Genomic DNA, 17,660 nt, shown 5'->3' with positions numbered 1-17,660 from the left:
TGGTTGAGTTTTTTTTCATTCAAAACTTTAAATCTTATCCAATTGCCTTCTGGCCTCCATGGTCTCTGAGGAGGTATCAGCTGTCAATCACATTGACACTCCCTGGTTCATGAACAGTTGCTCCTCTCTTGCTTTCAAAAGCCAAGGTTCAACTGTTTGGAGGGAGGTGTCAAGGGCTGTCTCCAGACTTAGCTAAGGTTCTGCTCTGGAAAGCTCTGCACAGCACACAGGCTGAGCCCTGGGCTCTGCGTGTGGAGCGGAGTCTGGGGGCCTAGAGCTAAGATGATGGAGCTTTAGCCTCACTACAGGATGAAAGCATGCAGTACACATCTACATTCACTTCCCACACCACAGCTGCTCAACTGACTGAACTAGGGGCAGCCTGTTTCTCAGACTGTGAATTATTAAAAACATCTGTGAATTCTAGGAGTCTAAACACTGCAGCAGGAAGAGAAAGAAGGGCAGGACACTCCAGAACCTCCAATTTTCTTAGGATAAAGTCTCTTGGGAAAAAGTCCACCGGCCTTGAAATTCTTCAAGAGGCTGCCAGTCATTCTCCACCCTTGCCCGGGAGCCACACCCTTGCTCTCTTGCTCCTGAGGCTCCATCCCTGCTGGAACACGCTTGCCCATTCTTCTCCTAGATCACTCATCTTTGAGGCCTCAGTTGTGGTACCACTTGCCCCAGAAAGTCTTTTCCCTTTCCCCAAAGTCTGGCTTTCCCCTTTGGTAGCTCCTCCTGTGAGCTACCGAAGTGCCCCATACTCACCCCAACATGGTTCTTCTCACTGACAGGGACCTGTTTCTGTGCCTGTACTAGTGATGGTCTCTCTCACTGAACACCTATGTGCCAGACACCAATCCCAGCGCCTTCCACCCATTTGCTCATTTAAGCCTCACCACAACCCAGTGAGACGCAGAAGCTATATCCCCACTAGGAAGTGACAACACCAGCAGGTCAACACAGGCAGTGTGGTACCAGAGTCTGTGCTCTTCACATCACACTCACATATCTTGTACTGCATTTGTTTTGCTAAAAAAATTTAAACGACCATACATTCCTTTTAACATAGGCAAAGAAAAATATCAAGAAAAAGATTCTACAAAAATGCAAAATGCAAGGGAATAATCACCATCCACAGCTACCAAATTCTAGCCAAAAGGAAAGCTTGGAAGCACAGTGTCAGGCAATTTTCAGAAGTAAAAACACTTACTTTTCCAAGGTTAGAAAACAGACTAGAGACATTTAAAGAAACTGTCTGGGGATTTCTACCACCACCCCCATGTTACTTCCCCAAAACTCATTTCTAAGACCAGATTACATCTTGGCTTACCCTGATCTTACAGGGGCAAAGGAAATGAACCGGGTCTCCAAAACCTCCCCTGCCTTTCCTGTCTCAGCTCCACCCATCCAGTTGCTCAGGCCAAGCACTTTGATCTTGACTCCTCTTTTTCTCATACTCCACATCTGGTCCTCAGACAATCCTGAGGGCTCCACCTTCAAAATACACCCAGACACGGCCACATCACACCACCTCCAGGCTCTCCACTTAGACTAAGCAACCATCAACTCTCACCTGGGGCAATGCAATCACTTATCTCTTAATCAGGTATGGAACTGAAATCCCCAATCTTCTTCACCACCCAACCCATAACTTTGTCACTGCACCTGCTCCCCACATGTGACCACCTTACGAATCCCAACAGGCTGCTGGGGCCCTCCCCTTATTCCCTCTGTTCTTATTTCTGGGCATGCTGGCTCAATTTCCGATTTCCAACTGCTAGCACTTGCATCTCCTTCCCTGAGACTATTGTATTGCTGTTGGAGACCTCTCTGCCTAAGTGGTGGGAACTGATGCTAGCTGGAGGCAGCCCTCAACCAGTAGTTGATGTGGTTGTTGTACAGATCAGGGGTTCACAAACTACAAGCCCACAGCCCATTTTTGTGTGGCCCATGAGCTAAGAATGGTTTTTACACATTTAAAAGGTTATTTTAAACAAACAAACAAGGGGCGGGGTCCTGGGATTGAGCCCCATGTCGTCAGGCTCCCTGCTCAGTGGGGAGTCTGCTTCTCCCTTGTGCTCACTTTCTGTCTCAAATAAATAAAATCTTAAATGAGTAAAACAAACAAAAACAAAAACAAAAAAACAAAACCCAAAAACGTGACAGAGACCATATGTGGCCTTACTATCTGGCCCTTTATGGAGAGTCTGCTGACCCCTGGCACAGACTGTCCAAGCCCCCACACCCAGGTGGGAGCTCTGAGGTGGCTGTCCTACACCATTTCTCAGCATTCCCCAGTGAGATGACACAGCTGCCTGTGGGGATAACTTGCTGGATGATGCTCCTTCCTTCCTAGCTCATCGTTCCACCTTGCTGCCAGTGCTCATTTCATCTCACACACAAGCTACACCTTGTCTTAGGGGAGCCCAAACCAAAATCCCCCCCTGCCCCCCAAATGCCAGCCAAATTCCTGCCTATCCTTCAAGGCCACACTGCCTCTCTACTCCTCTGTCCCCAAGCCAGTAGTTACCTCTCCTCTATACTCTATGGCAGCCTGCAATCACTGATCCCAGAGACCTCTACTCATCCGCATGATTAATACAAGAAACATGGGAACATGCCATTTTAATTTCTGCATCCCCAATACTAGCCACATGGAAGACATTCAGGAAATGTTCAGGATGAGTTATCTTCCAGATGGCCCACGCACGGCTGACTTCATGGGTGTACAACCCATATTGCTGCACAGGACCCCATGCTCAGAAGGTCCAAGTGCTTGGGGTTTAATGCTCTGCAATAGCAGTATGGACATTCTCAATAAATTTACCTTTAAACTTGTGTTTTGAAGTGAAGTCCACCACAATGGAGCGTGTGCTGAGAGTGTGGAGTATAGGTTCACCTGTGGTCCCTCCCCCCTGGGACCACCAGCTCCTCTGCCCCCTCGAATCCCAGGACCTGGCCTTGCCCTCCCTTATCCAGGTATCCCCTTTGCTGCTGCCCCCTGGCAGGGGCCTGAATGTAAAAACAAGGGGAGGGGGTCGGGGTCAGATGTGCACGCCTTGCTGTGTCCTAGGGCAGGGTGAGGTGACGGCCACCCCTAGCCCAGACTGGCAGCACCATTGCGCATCTGGTGGGCCTTTGGGCGGGGACCTTTCACCCACTCCCATGCAAGTACATTTAGGACCTTTAATGGTCCTTTCCCCTGCCTCCTGACCAAGCAGCCTTACACTGTCCTATTGCTCTGGTCCCACAATTACGGGGATGCTACTGGCTCTAGTCTCATCCCCTTCTCGCTCCCAGCCACCTGGGATTGGGGTTCAGGAGATGCTGAAGACAGACGGAAACAGCAACCACAGAAATGACGTTCAGAGATGTCACCTGAGGCGCCTGTCTGGAGACATCAAGGTGAGACATGTTTTCTCCCTTCCCTTCTCAGAGGAGAACAAAAGTACAGGATGAAGGGTGGGGTAGTGAAAGGCGGTATTTCTGAGATCTCCTGCTCTCTCTTGTGTTTGAAGAAATTTCAGGTGGTGAAGGAGTCTTTGATCTCCCACAGGCACTTCAGAGCCTTTCCGGAGCTTGTTTGTGAGGCCAGGAGTAACTTTTGCTGGGGGAGGCCTTGGCTCTGGCATGCTTAACAGGCCAGCGTCCTGGAGCAGCTGCAGGAGCTGGTCCCCTGGGCTCTCAGGTGTAGGCTTCAGGGCAGAGCTCAGAGGTGCTTTGGGACCCGTCCTCAGCTACCCAGCCTGGCTCTCCAGAACACAGTCACAGATAGGCCTTCACTTATTTAAATTTCTTTCTTGTCCATGAAGAGAATAGAAATGTGTCTAGAGTGGCCACAAAGGCACAGAAAAAAGAAGCCTTTAACACAAGCCCCTGTGTGTACACCCCACCAAGAGGCCATGGTGATCTTGGGGAAACTCGTAACGTGGGCAGACCGGGGGAGGCTGACAAGCAGAGGCCACCACAACTGAGATGTGCAGCCTCAGTCCCAAGGTACTGTGTCCCTCCAGAGAAAAAGGAAGAGGAAAGGGGCCAAGCCTGCTCTGGAATACCCACACAGGCTGCACAATGACCGTCCTTCATGAGGTTCAGAATGGCCTCATCGTGATTTAACTTGCTCTCCAAGCTCTCTAGCCATGAGCAGCAGGCTGTAGAATCAACAAGGGACCCAGTGACCCTCATGTTAACCTCTGACCTGCACCCAGGAAGGCCGGTAGGTAGCCTGGCACCCAAGCCCTCTTTCTTCATCCCACAGTGCACCTACCACATCCCCGCCTGGAAGCAATAGCACCCTGTGCCTTGCTGGGCTGCTGCTGGGCCACGCCTCGGGTGGCCTAACCTCTAGGAAATGTGAAGACACCTCTTGCCACAGTGCCTACGTGCCACAGGTTCCATCAGATTTTCCCAGAGCAAAGAGCATTCACTGCTCCCAGGGTGATCCAGTGCTGATGAACAGGGTCTACAACTCAGGTGGCTGCTAGATCTGAACAGGGTTCTCAAGTGCAGGGATCCTTTGAGGTCAAGCTGCACAACTGCCTCATTCCAGGGACAATAAAAGATAAGCCACTAAATAGAATGTAGATATCTAACAAAACTACTAAAAGCTGTCTAGGACCCACACTTTGTTTTCTGCAGGCAACCCGAGACTCTGAACAGAAGGGGGGACTCTACTCTGGACAAAGAATCTTCCCAAGGTTAGAAGAGGACAGGCTTGTGCCATAGGGCCACAATATCTGGTCTCTTGGACAAAAAGGCCCAGAATCTGTGGATCCTTTGAAACAACTTTGTCATTTTAGGAGGCTGACAGACTTCATCTAGCCTTGGGAAATTCTTCCTAAGCCAATCAGATTTTAAGAAAAGTTGTTAAAAGGCTCCTTTGAGGGCACCTGGGTGGCTCAGTCGTTCAGCGTCTGCCTTCGGCTCAGGTCGTGATCCCGGGGTCCTGGGATGGAGCCCCATGTCGGGCTCCCTGCTCTGCGGGGGGCCTGCTTCTCCCTCTCCCACTTCCCCTGCTTGTGTTCCTGCTCTCGCTGTGTCTCTCTCTGCCAAATAAATAAATAAAATCTTTAAAAAAATAAAATAAATAAAAGGCTCCTTTAAGATGACATGACAAAGATGCCGGTTTGAGAAAGTAATTACAGGGCACTAAGAATGGGACAGTCCCTAAGGCTGGTTTTCCTCTTCAAAGAAAAACCTCGTGTCTTTGGAAACTGTCACGCCATTAGAAGGCGGGACCAGAGGAGGCAGCTGGTTCTCGGAGGGGCTCTCCGTGGGACCACCCTCCCTGCCTGGCTGCTAAGTGAGCTGACTGATGGCCACGACCATAAACAGGAAAGGAGGCGAGGAAGATGCCCCTCACTCTCCCTGCAGGGTGTGGCTCAGAAGTGCTCCCCCAGAAGCCTCGCTGACACTGTCTGCCTCTGCACCAAAGCCAGGTCACATGGGCTGACGGCACTGCGGCTGTGTGTCTCGGGGCCAGACTGCACTTTTGAGGAGAGGGATGGTGTGCACGTCACTGGGCCGGCACAGCGCTTGGCGTATATTATGGCCATCTTTATTAAGTGATATAAAACCCAACTTTGTGCTCTCTCCTCAACTCCCGTTACACATGGCTACACCTCAAAAAGCCTCCCTGCTCTTGTCTAGGCAGGTCCTGCCTACAGATCCTGCTCCTGGCCCATGGCAGCTGAGACCATCTCTCTTAGGCTCCTATTCAGGGAGCAAACTCCTTGCAATGAAAGCTATCAGCACCAAACAGTATTCTTCAAAAAGTTCCTATCACCTTGGTGAAGTGGAGAAAGTACAGGGCTTCCCACAAGGACCTGCCAGTTGTAACACCACTTCTCAGCTCTCCATGCTAGTTTCATCATCTTGAAAAAAACTAGGACATAACCACCCCCTCTAAGGATGTCAGGCACCAAACAGAATAGCACATGTGAAAGGGAAAGTTCCAAAGGACGTATGAAGCTAGGAGTCATAGAAGATCGGTCTTCCTTGCCTTCCCATCAGCCCTGTCCTACCCCGAACCTCGCCCACCCCTTTCCCAGGACTGATGTTCAGCCAGGAGCACCTGTGGGATATAAGGCAGGCTTGGCTGCATCTGGGCTGTTCTAGTCGTTAAATATTGCTATCATCACATATGCCTCTTCCTCCACCTTCCAGACCATTCTAATTCACCCTGAGTCGAGAAGGCGCTCTCCAAACTTGAGACCACAGCCATCTCCTAAGGTTTTCACACCAGAGGCCCTCACGTCATAAATCCAAGGACTGTCTGTTCCGAAACACTTGTGTAACAGCAAATTACTCATTCAAAGGTAAGGTCGACGGCACCCAAGCAGCTGCTGCGTGTCCAGGACGCTGCCTAGTCTCAGCTGGCAACACCCAACATCCAAAGATGAATGGCAAACAGGAAACATCTTTTCCTCTTCCTGTAGCTAGAGTTATCTTCATGGAAGGGGATCACAACTACCCTCCTCAACTCAAACTGACCGCACAGCATATAAGCTGAATCCAATGTACTCGTCCACCAAGTAGTTCTTATCACCTTCCCACGTGCAGAGGCCACTGAGGACCTAAGGATTTAGTGCAGGGGAAGCTCAGTCCCACCACCCTCAACAGAAGGCCATACCAGGGATAATAACCATGAGTGTCCCCATGAACTGCTGCTTCAGAAATCAGCAAAAAAGAGAAAACACTTTTAGCAGAGCCGTGGTAGAGTTGCAGACAGATTTTCAAGAAAGACAGTCTAGTGGTTCTCAGCACATGGTCCCAGGCCTGGGAACTTGTCAGAGACAAAAATTCTTGGACCCAGCCCAGACCTGATGAATGAGAAACTCTGGGGCGAGGCCCGGCAATCCGTGTTGTGCATGCCTCCAGGTAATTCTGTTGCTAGCTCAGGTGTGAGAAATACATATGCCAGGCCTAGAAAAGTATGATTTTGAAGGACAGAGATGACTTTTAAAAAGTATGATCTTGAGAAATTTTTAAAAAGCTAATTAAATTAGAGGAAAAAAAAAAAAAACACACAAGAGCTGGGTTCTACTAATTTATCTCCTATAGAATGTAGCCGTATCTTATCTTTTACAACACAATTTAACAAAATTTAAGCATCAGTACAAATACACTGAGCCAGAGCGAGGAGAGTCAGGGTGACAGAGTGCCACGGGGGCAGACACCAGAAATCCCTAGGCCTAGATTTAAAGCCCAGTGTCCCTGCTTATTAACTGTGTAGACCACACAAGGCTCCAATCCACCATCCTCCTTTGGTTAAATGGAAATATAACTGGACTGCTTCCCAAGGTTATTATGAGGATTGATGAGATTAATTATATGCCTGAAGCAACCAACAGGAAATTCTCAATGAAAGATACTCATCTTTCTTAGTCCTAATTAGAAAAGAACTTGGGATCATTAAGAACCCGACTGGGAGCTCAGTCCTGAACCACCCTCCTTCCAGCACAGCACTGAATACATCTAACAAACGTCAGATGTACAAAGAATGTGGAAACCTTTCCAGAGGCAAGGATAACACAGTGGGCTCTTTTCATGGCTGTAAGTGTTTTAGAGCCAAAAAAGGCCATCAGATATCCTCTTACACCAAGCCCGTCCTTCTACATGTCATCATCGGCTGCAGCCTTCTCGAAGCCTCGGCTTCCGTGAGGCCCTGTAACAGACAGACAGACGGATGGGAACCGAAGGCAGCTGCAGCAGGCACGACAGTCGTTGGGGAGCACAGCAGGCCCTGAGAATCAGCAAGAGGTCAGAGAGACGCTCCTCGTGAACACCAGAAAACGACTGGAGAGCAGAGAACCAAGTCTCTGGGTGAGCCCGCATGAGGGTGTCCAAGGAACTGTTCAAATGGACTTTGTCTTAAAACATTCAAATGCTCCTGCTCTTAACCAGGTACCAAAATGAAACTGTCACTGTTGAAAAGGAATATTAAAAGATCATGCCTTTCAGTTATCTTTTGGTTTCTTAGAAGTGTCTAAACATTATTTTGAAATAGACTACCAGTGACATGAACAAATCTGGTGAATCCCTAAGTTGGGGCCAGCCTGGACTGTTTACAGTCTAGTGGCTAAACACTCCAGGATGTGAACTCTACACCCACCAGCTCCAATGAGCCTCCAGTTACATTGTGTAAAAAGTATACACAGTCCAAGGGCTACAGAGCAATCAGGATTAGGAAACCTACTGTCCCAACACAGTGGCCCACCATATCCAGCGCAACTCAGAAACATACCAGCAGGCTAAGATGCAGAGCCCTGTGAAGAGGATGATAGGGATGGGGTAGGATGCGCAGAGCAGCCCATGGTTGTAGAAGGCCTCAGATATCTTCTCACGCAGCCTTTCAGTCAGGGTCATCCTCAGCTGAAGTCACCTTGCTGCCATCCCGGAAAGTGACCATGGATCAGCCTGGTGTGCGCTGGACAGCACAGACAATGGACACCATCTGCAGGTACCTGGCAAGAAGGGAGAAAAGTCAACGAGTCCTGGTTCTGCACACTGGGGCTGCTGGGGGAGGTAGCTGTGATGCGTGGCTGGAGACATGTTTCAGGATGCCTACATCCAAGGTCTGGAGACATCAGTCCCAACACACACACACACGCACACACACACCCCCCCCTCCCCTCTGGTCAGCTCTTAGTAACTGTGGGCAGTTTCTCAGTCAGTCTAACCAAAGAGGCCAAAAACTGCCCCTCCAGCTCTGATGATAAACTCTCAACCCTCTTTCATACAGGCATTTCTAAAAGCCCACTCCCGAGAGAGGGCACTATTCCCACAGGTGGCACAGGAAAGCACCCCTGGGTAACCGACATCACCTTCAGCTGCTCTCTGACAAAGGGGAGTTCTGGACATCCTCCCCAGCTTTCTCTGGGCACAGGCCAGATTGACAGAAATCCCTGGGGAAAAACTACACAGGGCTGACCCCTCGGAAAACACATTCTTGCACAAAGAGTGTTTCACTGGTAAAGAATGCCCAGCGGAGTCAGCCTTTAACACAGAAACAGCAAAAAGTCCAGGCCTCTGACAGAAAACAAATGTCACTGTGGCAGCAGCATTAGGCGAAGCTGCTGCTCCTGGTGAGGCAGCTGCTCCTGCCCCGGCCTGCCCAGCAGCTGGCCCCTTCGTGGCCCAGGGGAAGCACCTCTCTCCACAGGATTGGGCCTGGACAGGCTGTCAGTCAAGGTGCCCCTCCCTGACCCACAGCAGGCCAGCTGGTTGGGCCTCTGTCCCTGGACTTTGATTTCCGAGCAAAAAGAAGCAGGAACTGGATGTGGTGGTGCTTATTCAACCCCCAGAGATTCCTGCCCCTGAGACCATGGCTGCCCCGATGCCAGCCCTTTCTGAAGGTGAGGCTCAGCAGCTTCCTTTCCAGTCTGTGAGCCATCCCAAAGCCTTCCAATAAATCCTCTTTCTGCCTGTGTGAAAGTAGAAAACCTTAAGCCAATAAAATCGGAATAGAAAACTCCAGCAGAAGGCCCAGGGATCTAGAATTCCCTTCATTACAAGCTCTCCGCTGTTACCCACATATAAACCCACTTCTGGTCCATGTTGCCGTTTTCTTTGGTCTGTGTTATAGGGAACGTGCCCGCACTTGTGTCCTGGCTTGATCAGGCTCACTAATGGAAACCTAGGCTAAAGAGGTGACTCTTCAGCAGCGTCAAGACCAGAAAGGAGAAGCAAAAGGAGTCACACCACAGCCAATTCACAAGATGAATGGCTGACACCCCTTCCACCTTCCAGGAAACACAAGCTTTAAATGCATATGCAGTTTTCCAGTCCAGCAATCTTCTTAGGAAATAGAACCCTCTGTGGGTCAACTCAACAGGCTCGGGAGAGAGGAGTCTGCAGGTGGCAGCTGCCAGCCCAACCAGCAGAGGTGTTTCCACTGGCTCAGCCACTCACAAGGCTCACCCAGAGCACGGCAGGTCAGAGAGGTCTCTAGCAGAGCACCCACCGGGGGCGACCCGCACTAGTGCTCACCACCCAGAGTACACACAGGCTCTGGGAAGCAGTGTTTCTGCTCCTGTGCCCTGGCCCTCCATCCTGCCCCCGGGGTGGGGGTGGGAAAACAAACACTGATGAGATGTACACCTGTGGGAAGAAAGACACTATCACAAGGATCCCCGAAGACTGAAGGCCAGAAACCAACTGTATCTCTTCCAACCTCAGTCCTCTGACAAGTCTCACATCTCTTAAGTGTCGCAAAACCAAGCCCTCCAAAAAATTATGATTTTGTAATCCCCATCTCCTTCTCCGCCTCCTCTGTCCACACATCGGCAACACAGGAGGGGTAGGGGCCCCACCTCTGCAGTCCAGCTTTTACAAGTGGAACTACAGAGAGGAGAAAAAAACTATCTAATTCACTTCCAGTTTGCAGCAAACACAACTCTTTCTGACACGATCTTAGTTAATTTCAGCTCCCACTGATCTTAATATTATCAGTTATACTCATTGTTAATTTTCACAGCATCTGGAAAATAAAGCAAAAAAAAAAAAAAATCCAAATTCTAATTACACAGCCAACCTACCTGAACCTACCAAGAGAAGACGTTATTCATCCCTACTCCACAGTATACATTTTAATGCAAAGCTACTCCAAAGCAAAATTTACACAACCTGATCCAAAAACCTGTTTTTCCTACATTGCCCCATACTTACAGGTTTCTTCAGATCAAAATCTACAGCTCTGCTTCCTGAATTTAAAGAGACACAACACGTGGAAAGGATGGAGGCCTGGGAGGCCTAAGTGTACGTTACATGAAAACATAAACAATCCTGCTGCCTGCCTTTGTGGGAGACCCCACTATAAGCAAAAACAAAGGAGTTTGTTATTAGACACCTAAATTATAGAGCTGTCCACATAAAGAAAAAAACTCCTAGAACCAGTCAGAACAGCCCTGAGGAATTCTATAGAGGACAAGCCTGGATCAAGTCAGACACTCTGGCTCAGAAAATAAAGGGCGCTAGGAATGGAATGCGTCAGTCCGTGAGGACAGACTGGGGAGGCAGGCTCATCCCACTTTGTCATCAGCTTGCTTGAGATGCCTACAGTTCTGAACGGGCCCCAGATAGGAAAATACATGTGAAAATTTCAGAAAAATCCACATATATACAACATATTATCATAAGATTTAAAAAAAAATGATCTTTTTATGCCTATATTCACCACTCAACTTTTAAAATTCTCATCAACCAACTCACACTTATTAAGAATCAACCAAGAGGGGCACCTGGGTGGCTTAGTCATTAAGCGTCTGCCTTCAGCGCAGGTCATGATTCTGGGATCCTGGGATCAAGCCCCGCATCGGGCTCCCTGCTCAGCGGGAAGCCTGCTTCTGCCTCTCCCACTCCCCCTGTTTGTGTTCCCTCTACACTGCATCTCTCTCTCTGTGTCAAATAAATAAATAAAATCTTTAAAAAAAAATCAACCAAGAAAAATAAACGTGCCAAAGACCCAAGGGAGGTGGAGGTAATAGGAAAAAAGATTAAAAAAAACTATATATAGTCTCTGTCCCACAGCTTTTCAGGATCATTTGTTGAAAATACTCACCATCTCCCCCAAGCTTCAGCCACACTAGACCTATCATGCTTGTTTTTACCACAAAGGTTTACTGACTATCCCATTTCTCTGGAATAAATGCCTAGAAGTGGAACTGCTAGGTACTATGGCATGTTGAAATTTTCTAAGAAACTGTCAAAATATTTTCCAGAGTGCTTGTACCATTTTATATTTCCACCAGCAGCATATGAGATTCTGTTTCTTCTCATCTGCCATCATTTGGTATTTCCACTATTTTTTATTTTGGCTGTGCTAACAGGTGTATACTGATAACTAACTGGGTCTTAAATTACATTTCCCTAATGACTAGTGACACTGAACACGTGCCTCTCTGCCATGTGTCTGTATACACCATAGGATGTTATATACACGAGATCATGTCATTTGCAAACAGAGTTAATTTCTTTTTTTCTAATCTGGATGCCTTTTATTTGTTTTCCTTATAAAGCTGTCTTGACTAAATAAGGTTGCTAAAGTAATTAAATAGGTGGCGCCTGGGTGGCTCAGTTGTTAAGCGTCTGCCTTCGGCTCAGGTCATGATCCCAGGGTCCTGGGATCGAGCCCCGCATCGGGCTCCCTGCTCTGCGGGAGGCCTGCTTCTCCCTCTCCCACTCCCCCTGCTTGTGTTCTCTCTCTCGCTGTGTATCTCTCTCTGTCAAATAAATAAACAAAATCTTTAAAAAAAAAAATAAATAAATAAAGTAATTAAATAATACATAATAAAAACAAATGTGTTAGAATCTCACTCTCAGTATTGTAAGATGAAAAAGTTCTAGAGATCTATTCCACAACAATGTGAAATACTAACACTACTAAACTATATACTTAAAATGGTCAAGATGGTCAATTTTATGTGTTTTATTACAATAATAAATTTTTTTTTAAAAAGAAAAAAAAGGGGCACCTGGGTGGCTCAGTCGTTAAGCATCTGCCTTCGGCTCAGGTCATGATCCCAGGGTCCTGGGATCGAGCCCCACATCAGGTTTCCTGCCCGGCGGGAGGCCTGCTTCTCCCTCTCCCACTCCCCCTGCTTGTGTTCCCTCTCTCACGTTCTGTCAAATAAATAAAATCAAATCTTTAAAAAAAAAAAAAAGAAAAGAAAAAAAACCTGTGTCTTGGCTAGAACTTTTAGTACAATGTTGAATTGTAGTGGTAAGAATGAATCCTCATCTTACTCCTGAGCTTACGAAGAGAACATTCAGTCTTTTACCATTAAATGAGATATTATGTCAAAGTTTTTCATAGATGCCTTTACCAGGTTGAGAAAGACCCCTTCTATTCCTAGTTTGAGAGGGTATTTTTTTTATTAACATATAATGTATTATTTGTTTCAGGGGTACAGGTCTGTGATTCATCATTCTTACACAATACACAGTGCTCACAACACATACCCTCCCCAACGTCCATCATCCAGCCACCCCATCCCTCCTACCACCCTCCACTCCAGCAACCCTCAGTTTGTTTCCTGAGATTAAGAGAGTTTTTTTTTTTTTTTAGGGGTGGGTAGAGGGAGAAAGAGGATCTTATGCAGGTTCTACGCCCTGCATAGCCCAGTGTGGGGCTTGATCTTACAACCCCGAGATCATGACCTGAGCTGAAATCAAGAGTCAGATGCTTAACTGACTGAGCCACCCAGGCGCCCCAAGAGTTTTTTTTTTTTTTTAATTAAAGGGTATTATGGTTTTTTGTGTGTCTTTTGAGATAGTCTTGTGATTTTTTATTTATCTTACTAATAAGGTATATTACAAAGGCTGAGTTATTGTATCCATGTTGAACCAACTTTGTATCACTGGGTATCATCCTTCTAAATGTTGGTAGTCTTGGCTAAGGGCTACTATGTCTATATTCATAAGGGATACTGGTCTGCAGTTTTCCTTCTTTAGGATGTCTTTGCCTACCTTTGGTATTAGGATAATGCCGGCCTCGTTCCATCTCATTCCAAGATGACTTGGAAGTGCTCCCTCCTAATTTTTTGGAAGAATTCATGATAAATCTTTAAACATTTGACAGAATTCACTAGTGAAGCCATCAGATATTGGGCTTTTATTAATTGGGGGACTCACAAACATTCAGATATTTGTTGTTGTTGTTGTTTTATGTAGGCTCCACACCCAGTGTGGAGCCCAACATGGGTCTTGAACTCACAACCCTGAGACCAAGACCTCAGCTGAGATCAAGAGTTGGACACAACCAACTGAGCCACCCAGGCACCCATTTTTGTTTTTAAGTGGGAAGTTTTAAAATTAACTCAATCTCTTTCCCTGTTTCCTGCTATTCAGATTTTCTATTTTTTCTTAGGGCACTTGGGTGGCTCAGTCGGTTAAGTGTCCAACTCTTGATTTGGGCTCAGGTCATGATCTCAGGGTTGTGAGAGATTGAGCCCTGCATCAGGGTCTGCACTGGGCGTGGAGCCTGCTTGAATTCTCTCTCCCCCTCTGCCCTTCCCCCCCACCAACCCCCTTCTCTCTCTCGCTCTCTTAAAAAAAATTTTTTTTCTATTTTTTATCTATTTATTTTAGAGAGAGAGCATGGGGGGGAGGCACCCCTCTATTCCTTCTTTAGTAAGTTTTCTTTGTATGTTTCAGGATCTGTCCATCTCATCTAGGCTAACTAACTTATTGGCATTTATTTACTGTTCATAGTATTTCCTTACAATCATTTCTATTTCTGGAAGGTTGGTGGTAATGTCCCCACTTTCATTAGTAATTCTAGTAATTCGAATCTTATTTTCTTGGTCATTGTGGCTGAAGGTTCGCCAATTTTGTTGATCTTTTAAAAGAATCAATTTTTGGTTTTACTTACTCTGGTTTTCCTATTCTCTATTCATTTGTTTCTACTCTAGTCTTTATTCTTTTCTTCCTTCTGTTTGCCTCAGGTTTATGGTACTCTTCCTGTTCTAGTTTCTTAAAGTAGTTAATAGTTGAGCTTACTGACCTGATATCTTCCTCCTTTTTTTTTTTTAATTTTATTTTATTATGTTAGTCACCATACATTATAGGCATTTACAGCTGTAAGTTTCCCACCAAACACGACTTCAGCTGCATCCCATAAGCTTCCATATGTTGTGATTTTTGTTTTCATTCATCTCAAAGTATTTTCTCATTTCTCTTGTGCTTTCTTCTTTGATCCACTGGGTATTTAGGAATTATTGTTGAGATTTCCTTATGTTCTTTCAATATGAGTCTTTGATATGTTTTGATATGAGTCTTTGTCTGTAGCTTGTCTTTTTTTTATTCTTTCCACAAACTCTTTGATAGAATCAAAGTTTCTAATTTCGATGAAATCTAATTTACCCATTTTTTTTCTTTTATGGATCATGCTTTACTTGTCACATATAAGAATTCTTTACCAATCTGTACTTCTGAAATTTCTGATTTTTTCCCTTTTTTTTATAGTTTTACAACTAAATCTATGATCCATTTGAATTACTTTTTGTAGAAGATGTGAAGCTTAGGCCTGGGTTGTTCTCCGCACCCCACCCCCCGCCATGGATATCGAATTTTTACAGCACCAACTGTTGAAAAGACCACCTTTCCTCCACTGAATTGCTTTGGCACATCTTAGGCTGTTTGAGCTTCTATAACAAAAATACCATGCACTGGGTGGCTTAAACAACATACACTTATTTCTCACAGTTCTAGAGGCTGGGAAACCCAAAATCAAGGCCATAGTAGATTACATTTCTGGGGTGGGCCCACTTCCTGGTTCACAGATGGCCACCTTTCGTGTCTTCACATGGCAGAAAGGAGAGTCAGAGCTCTCTGGGGTCCCTTTTATGAGGGCACTGATCCCATTTGTGAGGGCTCCACCCCCACGACCTAATCAGCCCCAAAGTCCCCCACTTCCTAGTAGCATCACACTGGGGTTAGGATTTTAACATGTGAATTTGGGGGACTCACAAACATTCAGTCAAAAAGCAGTGGCTGTACTTATGTGGGTCTATTTCTGGGTTTCCTGTTCGGTTCCAGTGATCTATCTATCACTCTACTAATACTACACAGTCTTGATTACTGTAGCTATAAAATACATCTTGAAATGAGTACTGTGATTCTTCCCATTCAAAACTATTTTACCTAGAGTCTTTTTCATGGATTCCTTGGGAAGTTCTAAGTAGATTATTATGTCATCTGCAAAACAGGGACACATTTATTTCTTCCTTTCCATAATTTCTTCAGTTTTCTGTACCACTCTATCGCCTCTCCTTTTGGGATTTCCATGACATGAAAGCTAAGCCCTCTGTTACTGTCCCAGAACTCCCTGCAGCTCTGTGTACTTTTCCTAAGTTTAATTCCTGCTGGGTTGGACTGGATCATTCTCATTGCTCTTTGAGTTAACTGACTCTTCTGTTACCCCCACTCTGTTACTGAGGTCATTTCATGAATTTTTAAATTTAGTTTTACTTATAAATTTTCCAATTTTAAATTTAAATATCTAATTTTCCATTTCTTTTTTAAAAAAGATTTTATTTATTTATTTGACAGAGAGAGATAGCAAGAGCAAGGAACACAAGTAGGAGGAGTGGGAGAGGGAGAAGCAAGCTTCCCGCCGAGCAGGGAGCCTGATGTGGGGCTTGATCCCAGAACCCTGGGATCACGACCTGAGCCGAAGGTGGACGTTTAACAACTGAGCCACCCAGGCGCCCCCCCCCTTTTTTTTAAAGACTTATTTATCTGAGAGAGTGAGAGAGAGCGAGAGACAGAGCACAAGAGGAGAGAGGGTCAGAGGAGAAGCAGACTCCCCGCTGAGCAGGGAGCCCGATGTGGGGCACGATCCCAGGACGCCAGGATCATGACCTGAGCCGAAGGCAGACGCTTAACAGACTGAGCCACCCAGGCGCCCCTTCCATTTGTTTCAAGAGTGTTCACCCTCACTTCTTAAAAGGAGGTTTTAATTATATTTTAATTCTACTTTCTGCCTTAAAGTCTTTGCTAATCCCAACATCTATATCATCTCATGGTTCCCATCTGTTGACCGTCCTTTCTCCTCAGGAGACAGTAAGATTTTCCTGATTCTTCATATGTGGAGCAATTTTGAATTTCTAGATATTATGCTATGTTAATCTGGATCTTGTTTAGGTGCAATGGAAAATGTTGGATTTTTGTTCATTTTAACAGTAATTAACTTGATTAGGTCCCAGACATACCATGCAGTGGCCAGCACAGGACTTGGGCAGTAGTCTACTCCACGGTTGAGTCTTCAAGGCTCTCGGTATGCTGTTTAGAGTCAGATGCATACATGCTATTTCAAAGGAGAGCCCAGGAATTCATGCACAATACTATGGGTTCCCTTTGTGAACTTCCTTCCTCTCTGCAATCTTCCTGACACTTTCCAGCTCCCAGAGGCCCCTTTCCCAGTCTTCTGGCTAGAAAGGTAAAGCTTTAGTTTATCTGCTGAGCACCTACCACAACTGTGATTGCCTCTAGGGTCAAGTGGTGAGAAGAGACAGAAAACAAAATCAGTGAATCTCTCTCCATGCTCTTGGAACCATAATCCCTCTAAATTAAAGGATTCGTCTCCCATCTGGCTGCCAATGTCACTGCTGCCTCTGCTGCTACAGAATTTCATGGGGCCTGGGGCAGGAGAAAATGGGGGGGGAGCAAACAGAAAACAAGAGATTCTCTTCCTCCATCTCTATTCCCTGATCCATAGGAATCCCCTTTCCTGGGGATTCTCTTCGACTTTCTTCTGTCTGCACCCAGTGCCCAGTTCCAGGTTTTGTGCTACCTTTGAGTCCAGTCTGGAAGGAATTCTATGGAAACAAAAAATAAAAACAGTTTCCTTCCCCAATCCATCTGCCATCATTTATCTTTCAGGGTACTCTGCTGATCCACGCAGTCTACCCAGGGATTTTAGTTGGATTCAGTCAGAGAGAAAAGATAGAATGTGCTTACTACATCTTGACCAGAATCAGAACCCTTTCATTTCTTAATGTAAATATCTTCATAAATTCCTGGATTCTTTGCCATTAAAGAAACTTAATTGCTATCCTACGCCTGTTGGCACCTGTCAAACATATCATCACTCCACTGTGGGAAGTAGGTAGTGCCTTACTGTGTTTAACAAGTTTTTCACACACAGCATGTATTGT

At 46.1% G+C, this 17,660-nt stretch overlaps 1 protein-coding gene across 2 annotated transcripts in view; it reads right to left on the bottom strand.

Moving 5' to 3' along the window:
- The window catches only part of SCAP (SREBF chaperone), a 68,763-nt gene that overhangs the window by 26,708 nt on the left and 24,395 nt on the right, over positions 1 to 17,660 (bottom strand). For both annotated transcript variants that reach the window (XM_036078799.2, XM_078078718.1), the window contains exon 2: positions 8,249 to 8,468. In XM_036078799.2, coding sequence (XP_035934692.1) covers positions 8,249 to 8,370 — 122 coding nt within the window. In that variant the 5' untranslated portion in view covers positions 8,371 to 8,468. The remainder of the gene's footprint in view (positions 1 to 8,248; positions 8,469 to 17,660) is intronic.

Source organism: Halichoerus grypus, chromosome 1 (genome assembly GCF_964656455.1).
Source record: "Halichoerus grypus chromosome 1, mHalGry1.hap1.1, whole genome shotgun sequence".
Lineage (NCBI taxonomy): Eukaryota > Metazoa > Chordata > Mammalia > Carnivora > Phocidae > Halichoerus > Halichoerus grypus.
Note: the sequence above shows the minus strand (reverse complement) of the source record. Positions and strands in the feature narration are given on the sequence as shown.